At 41.8% G+C, this 15,628-nt stretch overlaps 2 protein-coding genes across 2 annotated transcripts in view; one reads left to right on the top strand and one right to left on the bottom strand.

Moving 5' to 3' along the window:
• The window catches only part of LOC148522707 (uncharacterized), a 236,513-nt gene that overhangs the window by 136,205 nt on the left and 84,680 nt on the right, over positions 1 to 15,628 (bottom strand). The window lies entirely within an intron of this gene.
• Positions 899 to 12,626, top strand: LOC148522708 (C-C motif chemokine 12-like). Its single transcript, XM_088473857.1, has 3 exons — positions 899 to 986; positions 10,386 to 10,500; positions 12,350 to 12,626. The coding sequence occupies exons 1-3, from the start codon at positions 920 to 922 to the stop codon at positions 12,624 to 12,626; spliced, it is 459 nt and encodes a 152-aa protein (XP_088329983.1). The 5' UTR covers positions 899 to 919.

Genomic DNA, 15,628 nt, shown 5'->3' with positions numbered 1-15,628 from the left:
GCATGGGTCCGGCGGTAAATCATACCGATTCCCCTGCATCCCCTCTCCGGGCTTCTTACACTGAGGAAACTGCAAAAGTAGGCAAGTACTGTATAAGATATTGATGGGGCCCGGTTACTGCCAGATAAAAGGAACCGTAACGTCGGATGCCACTAGTGACTGCCGGGGCAATAATTAAATAATAATAATAATTATTAGTATGCAATATTAAAGTAGATATTAAGATATCATATAGTCCTGAAGTCATTAAACAGTAATACCATACGGACATTATAAGGATCAATAAGTGTTCTCAACAGGAATTGTTACAGTATTTGAGACAATTTATATAGCTCTGAAATACAGTACTTGTTGGAGCTTATCGGCTATAAATAGGCCCCATACACATCAACAGTATTTTTATTACACATTTTTCTGTGCTAGAAAAAAAAAATTCTATATATACACGCACACACACACACACACATATATATATATATATATATATATATATACACACACACACACACAGTAGATCACAGGTAATATCACCTCCAGAATACTATTTAGTAAATATGGGCACGCAGCAAATGGTGCTTTCTATTTTGAGTGGTTAGGGAAACATATTCATACTTTCTACTGTAGCGTTCTCACAGGAAGGCGTGAAACCAGAATACAGAAGATAAGAATACGTAACTTTCCACTACAGAAACAAAGCTCTGTGGTTTCTACCACCTTGTAAGTACATGTCCACTGCAACAAATATTCCCTTATAGAGGGGCTTCACAAAGGGGGGTGGGCCTTTCATACCTACCAGAAGGAAGTGCTAGTTTCTACCTACAGCCTCTTACTTAAACTAACAATAAGTCGCCCCCCAGCATTCACCCCGTAAATCCAGGTACCATCCAGACCTGTGACTTTCCCTCCACCAGACCGAACCATGAAGCTCATTCCTGCAGCGCCTCTTATTTGGCTCGGATTAGTCTTCTTACCAAGCACAAGTCACGGTGAGTTTAGTTCTCCAATAGGAAAATAATGATGTTACAGATAATATTAACATTTAATTATTAAGTTATTTATATAGCGCTTTACAGAGAATATTTAGGGTCGTATTCAGTTAGAAGCGAAAAGTCTGTTTTGGCGAAACTTTTTTGCTGATTTCAACTAATCCCCGTATTCAATTCCAAATACTTTTCGCCTAGGCGGAAAGACAATGCAATGGACCCGGCAAAAAAGTTGTGCCTTTGAATAGCAGGCGGAAAAAAGTGCAGAATTAGGGGTTTTGGGGTGCAAACGTGGGAAAACCACCCAGCACCCTCTGGACAGCCCCCCAAAGGTAAACTGTGTCAAAAAAAAAATTAAGAACACTCCAAAAAAGTACTTTTATTTTGGGAGAGAAAAAAAAACACAAAAGTTGGGGTACAAAGTTAAAAACTAGCGAAATAGGGGTCCCCAAGTATGCAGCAGGTGTTTTGATGATTGCAGGTGGTTGCGGCAGGTGAATTTTTCACGTTTTTTAGAACATCACATTGGCAACTTCAAAATATGCTAGTACCCATTTTCATGTACCCCAAATTTGATGGGACTAGTTTTTTTCTCAAAAAAACCCTCCAAAATGCTATTCTTCACCACTTTTTAAAACACACAAAATAGCACCTTTTGAGACCATTTTAAGTGCCCAAATACATTCAGCAGGGCTATACGGGGGGTATCCAGAGTGATCCTCCATGTCAGCGCATATTTTGGGAGGTGTCAGGCTGATTTCCCCAAAACTGACAGAACTTTTCGCCGATTTCAGTTTCGCCGGATCCCGTTTTCGCTTATTTGGAATTGAATATGGGGATAAGCGGTGACGAGCGCGATATTTTTTTCGCACCCAAAACCAGCGATGACGGCAAAAGGTCTATCAACAGACTTTTCGCTTCTAATTGAATACGGCCCTTAGTCTTTAATATTTAATATTTATCAACATCTGTCCCTATCCCAGTGGAGCTTACTATCTATATTCCCTACCTTATTCCCTACCCTCATTTGTGTCAGTAGCCAATTAACCTACCAGCATTTTTATTAGCATGTGGGAGGAAATTAGAGCACTCGGAGGAAACCTGTGCAACATTGGAGACAGGCAAACTCTACACAGATTGGCCTCAGCTGTGAGGTACTAATGCTAATCACTATGCCACCGTGCTGCTCCATAATACTATAAAACTAGGACAGGTGTGATGCATTCAATATGAAGTATCAAAAAGAAGCCTTGTGAAAAAAAAACGGTTGTAGAACAATGTAAAAAAAAGAAAAATACATTTTTCCAATCGATTCTGAGCAAATGCATCTATTTGTTTCATTGCTCAGGCTTCACCTGGAGTTCCCACTATACAGCTGCAGCTGCTGGTGTTAAATGTATTAACAAAAAAAAAATGCTTTCTTGGGGGGTATATTCATTATTAAGACCAGTCTGCCTAACATTACTTTGGCATCCAACTCACCGCAAGCTGCAGCAGTGGATTCTAAACTACCAGAGCAATTCTGTATTGCTCCTGTGTGGGGACAGCTGCTCCAAAAAGCAGCTGTCCCACTGGCCCTACCACTATTTGTTAGCGGCAAAAGTTTACACTGCTGGTGTTACTGTACATGCGTTATTTGTGTTCAAGCATTTACACTGCTGGCGGAAGCCTAGAGGGGATGCAGGGCGGGAGGGAGAGGAGGGATCTGAACCAAATGTATTCCTCTTCACAAACCTGGACTTCTCTCCCATAGGAAGGGGGCAGGGCTCCAGGAACTAATGCCATTAGAAGATGGAGTCAGTTCCCATAATCAAATGCTGAAAACTGAAAGTTTGAAGAATGTGGGTCCCCATACTACAGTAAGGGGTGTGGCTCTCCGGATCAGGTGGGAAAGGTAAGCAGGAGATATCAGTAATATCTCCTGCATTAACTCAGACCTGAAACTTAAATCTTACTAAAGTAAGAAAAAGTGGATCATTTAGTGAAGTTGAATATGCTCCTTGGTGTAATAATTATACTGTACTAACCATACTTTCCAACATTCAGCGCCCTCCTTCTGGTAGGGAGATGAATGTCTGCATACAGCGGGGGGCGTGGCCAGGCGATGACAAAGTATTGGGGACAATGGCGAGGGCATGGCCATGCAATCGCGTCATCGTTGTCCCGCCCCCTCTTCACAATGCCGAAATTAACAGCATTGTGAACATGAGACGGGGCCACGATGACGAGATTCAGCACGAATCGTGTCACCGCCCCCCCCCCCTACTGCGGGGGTTTCAATACTGCGGGGGGGTTGGCAGCTGCCAGGCGGCTTGCCTGCCTTTCTGGGGGGCCAAAAGCAGCGCCCGATATTCGGGAGGCTTCTGGACAAAGCGGGAGGGTAGGCAAGCCTAGCTAAAGATAAACATAGTGTACTTTGAAATGAAAAGGCAAGACGCCCATGAAGCTTGCTCCTGCCACAGAACCAACATCTTTCTTACTGGGCCTCAGAATAGGTAAAATAGTATAGGAGCCTATTCTAATTCATCCTGTCCATTTAGGTTCACCAGGCGCTGAGATGATGGTGATAAAATAAGATAGAAAAAAGGAGTCTGCCTGGGGAGAACTCAGACGTATGTACAGTATATAAATAGTGCTGTATTTACATATAACCATTGAGATGTCTAGGAATGAAATCAGCGTTAGGTCCCCTATTTTAGCCTATGACTGTTACTCACATGAAACATGACAAGACCAGACTTGCACAAATAGACACTAGTTTGTTGGTCATACTTCTCCTTTTACATTCCATTACATTGTGTGGCCATATACAGGGGTTCTACTCAATTTACTCAAACAGCCACTAAGCCATGGTTCAGGGCCGGCTCCAGGAGTCTACGTGCGTGCAGCCACACCAGGGTCCGGCTCTGGAAGAACCCCACCCACCCTTTCTGGCATTATTACTTTAAGCTCAGGGGTACGGCACGTGTAGGGAAGGGGTGGAGGGGGGGGCACGGAACGGCACTGGGTGCAGTGTAACCTAACACCAGCCCTGCCATGGTTACATACAGGATGGCCATAACTAAACTTCCCCAAGTCAGAGCCGTCTGTAGCAGATATAACAAGCAGAATGTCACATTTGGTAGGGAGCTTAATTCGGACATGGGGAGCAGTATTCCTCAAAAAACAAAAAATAATAATAATTAGGTGTGAATGCCGTTTGCACCTTTTCATCCAATTTTTACCATTTTATTGTTGGAGTTGCAGCTAATCTTTTACTATTGCTTTTCTGCTGCAGCCTCTGTTGCCTATAACTAGAGATGAGCGGTTACGGTTTTAGCTTGGATCTTCCTGACAAGTTCGGATCTCAGAACGAGGCAAAACGTCATCCTTCCCGGATATCTCGGCACAGATGTCAGTGAAAGATGACGTTTTGCCTCGTTCTGAGATCTGAACTTGGCGGGTACATCCGAGTCAAATCCCAACCGCTCATCTCTAGTTATAACATTTCTCTAGGCTGCTAACAAAAGGAGCTTAGAATTATGACATATGAACTCCTTGTTGAAATTGGCACAAGTGCCAGCGATACAGTGTTGTATACATTTTGATTGCATCTACATCAAAGAGGCAAAACTGGGTTGTGTGGTGGTGTTCTGACATAGGCGAAGTTCCATGAAGGTGTTCACGCCAATATGGGATATGCAGGGCTCGCTGCCCGTTATAAGGCTAACCTTTGGTACATAGTATAGGACAGGTGCAAGTGAGACCTCATTATAATTACTAGTAGCAGCCCAGGCGAATATGCCACAAGCGGCCGCATCTTGAGATTCGTACAGCTCTGGGGTTGGATGAATATTCCCCTTTTGTCTATGTACGCTTTTTTTAAGTAATGTGCGTCCGGTTTACTTCCAACTCTGTATCAAGCCCCAGTGATTCAGATTCAATTATAAACATACTTACCGACTTTCCGATCATCCTCTCCGGTAAGCAAAAAAAAAACACTGACAGGCGCTAGCCAGCATAAAATTTAACAGATAGAATAATGAATAAAATCAAAAAATATTAAAATAGCATGGATATAAGCAAAAAAAAGAAAAAGAAATATATATATATATATATATATATATATATACACATACATACAGTAGACACATGGAAAATAAAAAATATTGAATAGATGATAGTGCTCAATAAGCACAAAATAGCAACCAATGCAGAAGGTGAATAGTACTGGCGCAAATGTGCCCTTCTGAGTTTAACTCTAGAACATATGATCATAAGAGATAGACACAATTAATCAACTCTTAATAGTTCAATAATGGTTTGTTTCCATTAGCCGTAAGCCACACTTGAATTTGGATAATCTATATATGTTGCAGCAATAGGAAACAATGTATGTTGCTTCAGAAGAAACAATATTGCCAGAGCTCCGTAATTCCTCAACAGAGGGTTGGTACAACACAGTTCTAGTTAAGGTTATTGTGAGAAATTCTCAGCTCCAATGCTGTTCAAAAATATCTGATAAAACTCCCTTCTAAAACAGGGTATAGTTAATAGTGGAATTGTCCGAAAAAAAGGTGGCTATGTATAGGATAAGCCACTCCAACTCAAATAAAGCCGTGGGTTTTGTGCAGTAGCAATATGCTACATGTAGAGAAAATATATATACCAGTTACGCATTCATGCTAGTTTTAAACGGTATGACTCACGATCCTGCCCGAATCCACCCAGCTGGCTAGGACTTGTCTCTTGGCTCTCTGCGGACACGTGCATATACAGCGGTATGAGTAATCTGTCCGATGCGGTCACCCGTCGGTGATCAGAGACCCCAAATGGTATTAAACCAGTCCTCGGTATACACCGCCAGTGGCCCGGTTGAGTCGGCTAGCGGTCTAATGCTTCTCTACGCGTTTCTCCGCCTGCAGAATATCAGCGGCTTCCTCAGGAGACAGCCTCGCCTCCTCCCCACAGACCTGCAAATTCCCCGTAAATCCTCCCCATGCTGCCCACTCCACTAGAAAGTGGGTCGGGATGCAGGAGATCTGCCTACTTTTTTAGGGGTGCGGGGACCTACCCGAAAAATCGTGAGCCTCCCGCGACTTTCGGGAAAGTAGGCAAGTACGATTATAAATGATAATTGACTGGAAACAAATAGTGCCCAATGTATAAAATCATTAAATGTAAAAAAAATTACCTGGTAAAGTTTCTTTTACTATGAGCTAATGTTCAGTATTTTTGTGTGTGATCAGTACTGTGTTGTCAGGGGTGAATAATATTTGTATAGAAGACAGACATTAAGGTATGACAGTGCTACTATACACAGACATGTTTTCACTTTCTGAAATCTCAGTGTGTTGCTTGGGGAACCTCAGGAATCTGATTCAGCAGTGATGACTTGTGGTAGAGGAACTGATTCTAGATACTGATATATGACTCAATCATTAATTACTAAAGCTGCATACACACATAATGATTTTTTGAACGATTTAACTATAACGACATCGTTATCGTTCAAGAAATCGTCCAGCTTCTGAGTTATAACGATGAACGATAATCGTTCATGCGCGTTCCCGTTTGTAGTTTATCGTCCATTTCTGACTGACCAACTTAACGATTTTCATTAAGGGAAGGTACATTTTCGTTCATCGTTGAATAAAAGCGTTCATTACACTTCAAAAAATCGTTCACTTTTTCAAAGGAAAAACTGAACGAAAATCGTTCACTAACAAAATCGTTACATGTGTATGCAGCTTTACAGTGAAGGTTTTCCAGATATCCCTAATGGAGCAACAAGTGGTGATTTACTAAAACCATTTGAAATCCAGTTGTACTTGCACATATAGAGGCTGATTTTGAGTTAAGAACAAAGCAAAAAAACATGCTGCAATGCAGGTGGGAGCAAATACATGTATATATACATTTGCCTGCATGCAATATAATTAAATACTGACTGCTTGTAGCCCACAAATTCTGGGCAGCTTTATTTTTACACTGCAATTTAGATCTGAGATTGGGCAGACCCCTTTCAAATCTAAATCTGTCTGAGAAATGGTACATCTGCCCCACCTGCAGTGCAGCATGGTTTTACCCAGGTGCGCAGTTACTTTTTTTTTTGCTTTACTCCCAATTCAGAATAAGGCCCATATTTAACAGCAGTATTCAATATAGGGACCTCCAGCTGCTGTGAAACCAGTATAGTAACATTCTTTCCAGGGAGTATTGACGGCCGAGTGTGTACCCGCCCCCACTTGTGTGAGCAGCACCCCCCCCCCTCAACCAGGCATGTTACCTTGCTACGACAAGAGCATCTCTCCTGCTGTGCAGCGCCACCTTCCCAGTGATATTTGGGAAGATGGCACATGCGCACTAGAGAGCAAAGGCTCTGGCACACTGCTGTCACCGCGCAGCACCATCTTCCCGAAGATGTCACTGGGAAGATGGCGCCGCAGTAAAGCAGGAACTCGCTTGCTGGAGCAATGTACATATACCTTGGGTGCAGGGTGTGCGGTGCGGGGTTATTCTTTCATTCTTTCCACACCATTAAGTGCTGTTTAAATGGTTCCTGCTATCACCTGCTGACAACTTTAGACATTTAATAATGCCTAACTCTAAATTGCATTTCACTAGTATTGTATCACCTAATTGTTTGTATCTCAATTATCTGAGATGTTCCCCGTTTTGAAATGGGCAGGACAGAACAACCTGTATCCAATCAGATCAACGAAATGTTCACAGCAGCACAGAATATTTCAGGAGATGAATGTGCTAATCTTGTGGGAGCAATTAGACCGGTCTACTTGTAGCCAGCATGTGGGATCTTATAATCAGGCTCCGACTGTAGATGGCAGGAGCAGCGACAGGATGCAAAAAGGGTAATGGGGAAAACTGCAAGACGCATACTGAGGATTCCTCCAACTACACAATAGTGATTCCAGGCTCTTGGCTGCACCTCCCATAATTATATATACTGTATATATTTTCCATTGCATATTAGCCGATTTATAATAAAGTCACAGTGAACGCTCGCCTCTCCTGTGTAGGCTGAAGACCACAGCAGTATTTCACATATAGTCTTAAAGGTGGAATTTACAAAGCCCACCACCATGGTAAAATAACATGTGTGGGCTCTGAGAGAACAGAGCAGATGGAAGCCGGGGAGACGCGTACACATACAGCTCTTATGAAATGAATATCACTGCCATACAAAGGCACGCATAGACTCACACCCTTCTAGTACATTGCAAAACAGCACTTGTGGTTGGTGACAGTTCATCAGCTAAATACACCGTATACTGTACACCGGCTCATTGTGACTACACAAAGTGTTATATTGGATAGAGAAAGTGTTCTAAAAAGGGGTCACTAAAGGCAATTGCCAGTAAGAGTACAAAAAGGTGTAATTTATCGCGATGTTCAGTGTTAATAGGAAATTATCATCAACACTTTCTATAATTCTTCTAGGGGCTTATTATTCTATAAAACTGTAACTAAAAGGTTTTTAGTAAGAATGACCCCACATGCTATAAACAAGATAGGAAAGGTGATCTCCTGTATTTTGGTGTTGATTAAATCTCTACCATGGATGGATGTCACATTCTACATGACCTAGAGGTGTCATTTTTTTGCTACATTCAACAATCCCCTCCCCCATCATTCTATTACTGTTTTTCACAACATAAAATACAGAAATTTATAGATTACAAAAATAAGGGGAAAAAAATGAAAATAAATAAATAACAGACAGATATAGAGGTAAGATCAGAAATACGCTGGTACTATATATGTAACTGTTAATAATAATGATACACACAATGCTGCAAATATAATAAAATATAATAAATATAACATAATATACCTTGCCACACTGTTACCCCATGCCACGACGTGGGCCCTGCAGCCTCCGCATGTGCCTAGTGATCCTATGGTGTTATGGTTCAGGCTAGGATTCGCTGTAGCTCACCTGACTTCTCATGCTGTCAGACGTCAGGTGCGGTGGCGGATAACGTGCTGAGGATTCTTCCTTAGGCGCTGGTGGACTTACATGAGAGACCCTGTGTCTTGGGTACTGTAGTTCCCGTCATGGGCGCCTCCATTACAGTCCTTCTCATGTGTCAGTACCTCCAACCAATGGTAGTGTGGTTTGAGCCAGCTGACGCTGCCCTCCTATCAGCTGCTACCCCTGGGTATATAACCAGCCCCAGTACACCAAGAAGTTGCCTGAACAACATTTGTCCTTCTTAGTGTATACTAGTTTGGTCCTCGTTCCAGGTTCCCCTGATATTGTCTCTGTGTCTTCTCCAGTGCGGTTGTCCATCTCTGCCAGAGTGCTTACCTGTGCTACTTCCAGTGCAACAGTGCGTCATTACATCTCAGCCTGTGAGCCACTCAGTATTGCCATGCCTGCCAGTGAGCCAACTCTGTGCTATCTTCAGTGCAACAGTGCGTTATTTCACCTCAGCCTGTGTGCAAATCCTGTACTACCTTTAGCGCAACAGTGCGTCATAACACCGCAGCCTGTGTACAACTTACTTTCTCCTTCTGGAGCTGCAGTGTGTCATATCACCTCTGCCTGTGTTCTATACCAAGGAGGTCAGCTACAACGCAATTGTGCGTCTACATACCTCTACTTGTGGGTACCTCAAGTCCCAATTCTTTGTGCCACTGTGGCTTGTGGAAGGCATATTCCTCGGGCCACTGTCTGTGTGACTCTCTATTCCCACAGGGTTTGGGCACCAGATCAAAGGACCGCGACCTGTCTGCTGGGTGCAACTAAATACGCACATCCTGATTGGTAGGGGTCACTGGTGAACACCTCCCAGCAGGTAAGACTCCGTACCTTTGATAAGGTCTCGCTAACGTCCAAACTCCGTGGATGAGGAGGTCGTACATTCAGGCCCCTAGCCTCCGATTCCTTCCCCAACCCCGGACATCAGCTTTCAATCCCTCGGTGGCGAACGTGACATGTGGACTCCTATCATGAGGATATTGGTAACTCAGCAGCAGGTGTGACCAGGAGTCTCCACTGGAGAATTCTGGTACCATCTGCTGCTGAGTTATCTAAATATCCTCATGATCTGTGATCACAGTGGGAGATTAGGGGCAGAAGAACTATATATAGTCCCACTTTTTTGGAATATTACATGTGGCATCATGTTCCAGGCTTAGTTCCCCCCCTACTAATTTCCCTCTGTGATGACTGATTATGAGGAGGAGGCATCTGGATGTTACAGTAGGTGAGATATCTGACTGTAAGTGCGTCTTATGGTCTGAAAAATACAGCCTGTTATAGGATCATGGATCTTCTCTTAATTTTTATTTACTAATATTTACTTATAAAGCAACAACATACTGTATTCCATTGCACTTTACAGTAGCGTGTAATGATGCTTACTTATTCTTCTGATTATATAATCTAATGATTAGGACTGGGAATTGTAGCAGTGGACAAGAAAAGCTGTTTGAAGGTGCAAAAAACTAAATTCCCTGTTGACCGGCTGAAGAGTTACATCATACAAACCATTCCTATCGATGCCATTCTGTGAGTATCTTTATCAGAGGTCTAACTGTAACGCTATGTAACAAAGGGGATTATTTACTAAATGGCAGCTGCATAAAAGCCACTGCATAGTGTATCAGCGATCTTGCACGCTGAATTTCAATAGCTATACTATTAAGTACAAAACCAGTTGTGTTATGTACATAAACCCCAAAGAGGTATAAATGATTGTGGCTTGAGACGATGAGACAATGGTGTTTTATATACTGTAAATTCATTAACTCCAGCAGCAAATTACAAATAACTATTAAATAGATGGTAAAATAGATTTTTTTGAATGAAAAGATGATTGATTCCAAATGCGCATGCTGGAGTAACCATGCCTGGGAGATATGTATACTTGTTTAGTAAATTAAAATAAGTATCCATCAGTGGCTGATATATTTTGTCCTGATATTGTACTTCTATTTACCTCCGCTGAGAAAGCAAGATGGCAGCCCCCACTCAGGTTAATAGACTCAAAAGTTAAATGTATGAATTTCTCTTTGGAAAATGAGTTACATTTATATGCTTTACTGAAGAGTAATAGAAGATACAATCAATAAAACGTAACTTGTCTATGTTTACAGCTTGATACAGGCAATAGTAGGCCTTAGACAGGAAACCAGTTTTGAGGCCCCCTCCTACGATTGAGCTACAACTATGAATACATTATAGTCAAGAGTTCCCCAGACACTAATTACAGAGGCTCTGTCTCAGGGGGCCCCCCTCTGGCTGGAGCACACTTCTTCAGTGTGCAATAATGTGCATTTTATAAGGGCTGGATGCCAGACGACGAGTGGGGGCTGCACGGATGATGAGTGGGGTCTGTGCTGACAAGGGAAAAGGTCCGGAGGAGTGGGGGTGGGCCCCCCTGTCTTAATGTCCCAGACCCCCCGAAGGCTTAATCTGGCCCTATGCAAGGGAATTTTCCTTCAAACCGTAAATAGAAAGGAAAGAAAGACTGAAAGAATAATTAGCAATGTTTGGCTACCATAGTATATGGTTCCACAGCATCATGCAAACACAGGGGTCTATGTATCAAGCAGTGACAAGTGTGGAGAAGTGGACCAGTGGATAAATTGCCCACAGCAACCAATCACCTTTTCTGTTGTATTTATCAAGTAGAGTCTATAAAATAATAGGTAGAGGCTGATTGGTTACTATGGGTAACTTCTCCACGCTTTTCACTGCTTGATAAATAGACCCCACAGTCCCTTTGCGTCTGACTAAGAATCAGTCCCTTAGTGTGTAGAAGTTAATTGAGTTCTTTAGATTGCATCGACAGTAACAGTAATTGAGATACTACCAGGTTTTTCTAGGTTATACTTTATATTTTTCCTGGTACCACTTTACAAGAACAAAAACAATGTTGTGAATTTAACACGATCATCCTAAAATGACTTGTGAGGAACTATTTTGACTGACAACATGTCGTCATGTGATCAGGGGCGGGATGCATCAATGAGAAAAATGCGGTCAAACCCCGAAAATGCGAGTTTGACCGCATTTCTCATATGCACCAAGCCCCGGCTTGGTTGCGGTGGGTAACGCCATCTTCCTGATGTCGTTACCCATAGAAGCCTATGGGATTCTGTCGGGAGTGAGCTGAGAGAGGGATCCAATTGGAACCCTCCCAGCACCCCACACAGAATGCGCAGAAGGGCGCCGGAGAGACTTATGGGTCATAGACCCGGAATCCCCTCCACCACCAATGGCCGCTCTTACCAACAGAGCAGTCCTTTGCAGGGATCGTCATGCATACCAGCATTATCCCAGATCTGATAAAAGACCTGACCTGAGACCATCCCTCTATATCTATTCATATATATTTATGTATTATTTTACCTAGGTTTATAACAATCAAAAATAAGGAGCTATGTGCAGACCCCATGATGGATTGGGTGAAAAAAGCTATTGCTGAACTGGACAAGAGAGCCAAGAACCAATCAAGGAAGAAGCAGGCAAACGGCAACAAGAATACCATGAGGAAGCCGGCACGGGGAGACAGAAAAAGACAGGCAAAAACTTCAAATAGAAAACAGAAAAAACAGCAAAACAAACGTGTTACACCACAGATAGCCAACAAAATCATTATAACAACCAGGACTCCTTCTGTGGTACCATGAGATTACATATTACTAAAAATAAAATAACAAATATAATGATGGCACTCTTTATTTTGATAACTGTTCCAAAGTAAATAAAATCATTTAAATAGGTTTTTTTAAATGTAGGCAAGATGGCTGCTAGGACTATCATTGAGAATCTGCTGCTTCCCATTTATTAACTGACACATATTTGATATCCTTAGATTGTTTTCATTTTGACTTCACTTCTGTAAACTCTAGAAGTTTGAGGAGAATTCATCTGCAAATGGAACTTCATTCCTTATCTTATGCTAGTCCAGAATGTTCTGGCACCTGCACCATTTGTATTTAGTCAAAGAAGCTTTGCATCTACGAATATTATTGATATACACAACATAAATCATATAGGTAATGATGAGTCTTATATATTATATAAATAGCAAAGACATGTTAAAGGGTTATTACTGTCTAACATATGCTACTGTATGACTTCTGAAAAAAAAAACCTGTAATACCATGTAATACCATGTGTGACCACCAGGCCATGCTGCAGAGCTCTTTTATTACTTTGTATATTTATTGTACAATGTGTGACTATTACTATTAGACTATGATTTCTATGTGTTTGAATGAAGGCACCAGTGCTAAGCTCTGCACCAAGCAGATATAAATAATGTAGTATAAGAGTGCAAAGACACCACTGAAAATTCTGTTTGTGCCTATGATGTCTTTCAGTTAATGCTGATATCCAACAGTATTTTTACACATGGAGGAATTATTCTCCCCTCCTGTTTAAGTATATCATAGCAACATAAATCTGAAAGAGATACATGGTAAATGATCTTACACATTGCCATAAACTGCTGTATGTACAATGTTAAGTGTTAGTAGCAGATAATAGGGCTCTTAAGAGGCGCATGTGCGTTACTCTCCGCTTTTGGCGATTCTGAGCACAAGTAAGTACAGTATAAGTGTCAGCATTCTGCATTAGGGGCCGATTCAGATATGTATGTACACCTGATGGTTTCCGTACATATCCCATGTGTGTGGATCTGAGCATGTGCAGAACGACTCCTGTGTGTTAGCACGCAGTGCCCCCAAGCTGCAGCATGATGGACAGGCTGTGCCCATTTGGGGGTGGGAAAGGGCCAGCGCTGGGCTGTGTTCCTGGAAACGGTGGTGTGTTACCCTCGTTTCCTAAGAGTGCCGAGACCAGGGTCTGCATCATAGCACGCAGATTTCCTGGCATCCCAAGCAGCCAGGCTGAGAAAGCTTCAGTGTACGCAGTCTGGCCAAAGTAGCAAACATGGTCTTGATGGTGATCTGAGGCAGCGTCTACGGACGCTGCACCCGGATGGCAGAGGCATGCAGGAGGTGCCTATTTCCTACAGACACCACCGGCTGCATTTGCATTTTAGTCAGACGGTATTGCAAAGCTGCTTCCCTGCGGCCTTACAATACCGTCCCCAGATGTGTTTATTGCTAGTGCGGTTATAACTGCAGTCTACCATGAAATTACGCCTCTAGTAGCAACAAGCGGTCACGCCGAGGCTCCTGGAAACCATTGTGTTGTGCGACACTATATCATCTGTCACACTCAGATGTACCACGCTAATAATGAATATATTTATGCATTTATTTTATGTGTATCTTTTTATAATAAATTATTTTTCTACTAAAAAATAAATAAAAGATTGCTTTGTGTCAAGATACTATCTCAACTTATTGTAGAATCTGTTCCACAGTAGCAAATGCAATGTTTAAATAAGTTGTACAATTTGGTAAGTGGACAACACCTTCCCTTTGCCGGCAATACAATAAGTTATCATCATTAGCTGCAGGGAGTATTGCTGATTACAAAGTCTAGGTCATACAGGTAGCGTTCACCTGAATCACTGTACATAGGCACCCACCTATTACTGAGAGGAGTGTGGACGCAAAGTGGAGATATATATATATAATATATATATATCTCCACTTTGCGTCAACACTCCTATATGTAGCAAAGAATTGAAGATATAAACATATTATATTGAGACAAAATTATATTGAGACCATAAAACAGATTGGAGATACAAAAATATTATATTGAGACCATAAGACAAAGATTGAAGATACAAAAATATTATATTGAGACAAAAATATTATATTGAGACCATAAGACAAAGATAGGCCGATGTTTCGGGACTCACACACGCCCCTTTGTCAATGTGTGTTTTTCACCTTGACAAAAGAGGCGTGCGTGAGCCCCGAAACGTCGGCCTATCTTTGAATTATGGTCTCAATATAATATTTTTGTATCTTCAATCTTGGAGTGCTGCTAGTTATTTGCTACCTATATTCACCACTTATACAGGAGGCACCCGAGTACTTTTATCCTGTCACAGTGAGTGCCGGACTGAAATCTGCAAATATATATATATATATATATATATATATATATTATACACACATATTTTTCTTTTTAATCATTGAGAAGTTGAGACCCCATGTACAGTACTTGTTACAAAATGCAGGGAAATCTGATCCAGCTTCATGAGACCCGGATTAAATAACACCTTGAATGTAGGGCAGAACTCAGATTGAATTGCTATTGTGTACATTAGGATCTATACTTTGTTACATAAGGATCCAGACCAGGAGGAATTAGTAAATTACAGGTCATGGTTTATCTGCTGGAATGAGCATCACGCAGGTCTTGCTGTCACAGGAGCAGAATGGTGCCATAGTCAGGCTGTCAATACATATGTCACTCAAACTGGTCTTGAGGCTTTTCCCCCAAGGATCCAAGGTTAGCCTGTGATTTATGTGCTTTCCTAATACATATGGAGACACTTCATTGTCTACTATTTAACTGCTCTGACGTCCCTTGTCTAAAAAATGTGAAACACAGTTGCCATGTTAGGGTGGTGCGCAGTATTTGCAAGACATTATATATGCAATTATAGAATAAATGTCATTTAGACGGATGCCATTAGATGGTAAGTTTATTACAAAATGGAAGAAAAGGATGACGTACAAACTAAATCCTTTTATTTCCC

Source organism: Taudactylus pleione, unplaced genomic scaffold (assembly GCF_031769625.1).
Source record: "Taudactylus pleione unplaced genomic scaffold, aTauple2 ptg000142l, whole genome shotgun sequence".
NCBI lineage: Eukaryota > Metazoa > Chordata > Amphibia > Anura > Myobatrachidae > Taudactylus > Taudactylus pleione.
Note: the sequence above shows the minus strand (reverse complement) of the source record. Positions and strands in the feature narration are given on the sequence as shown.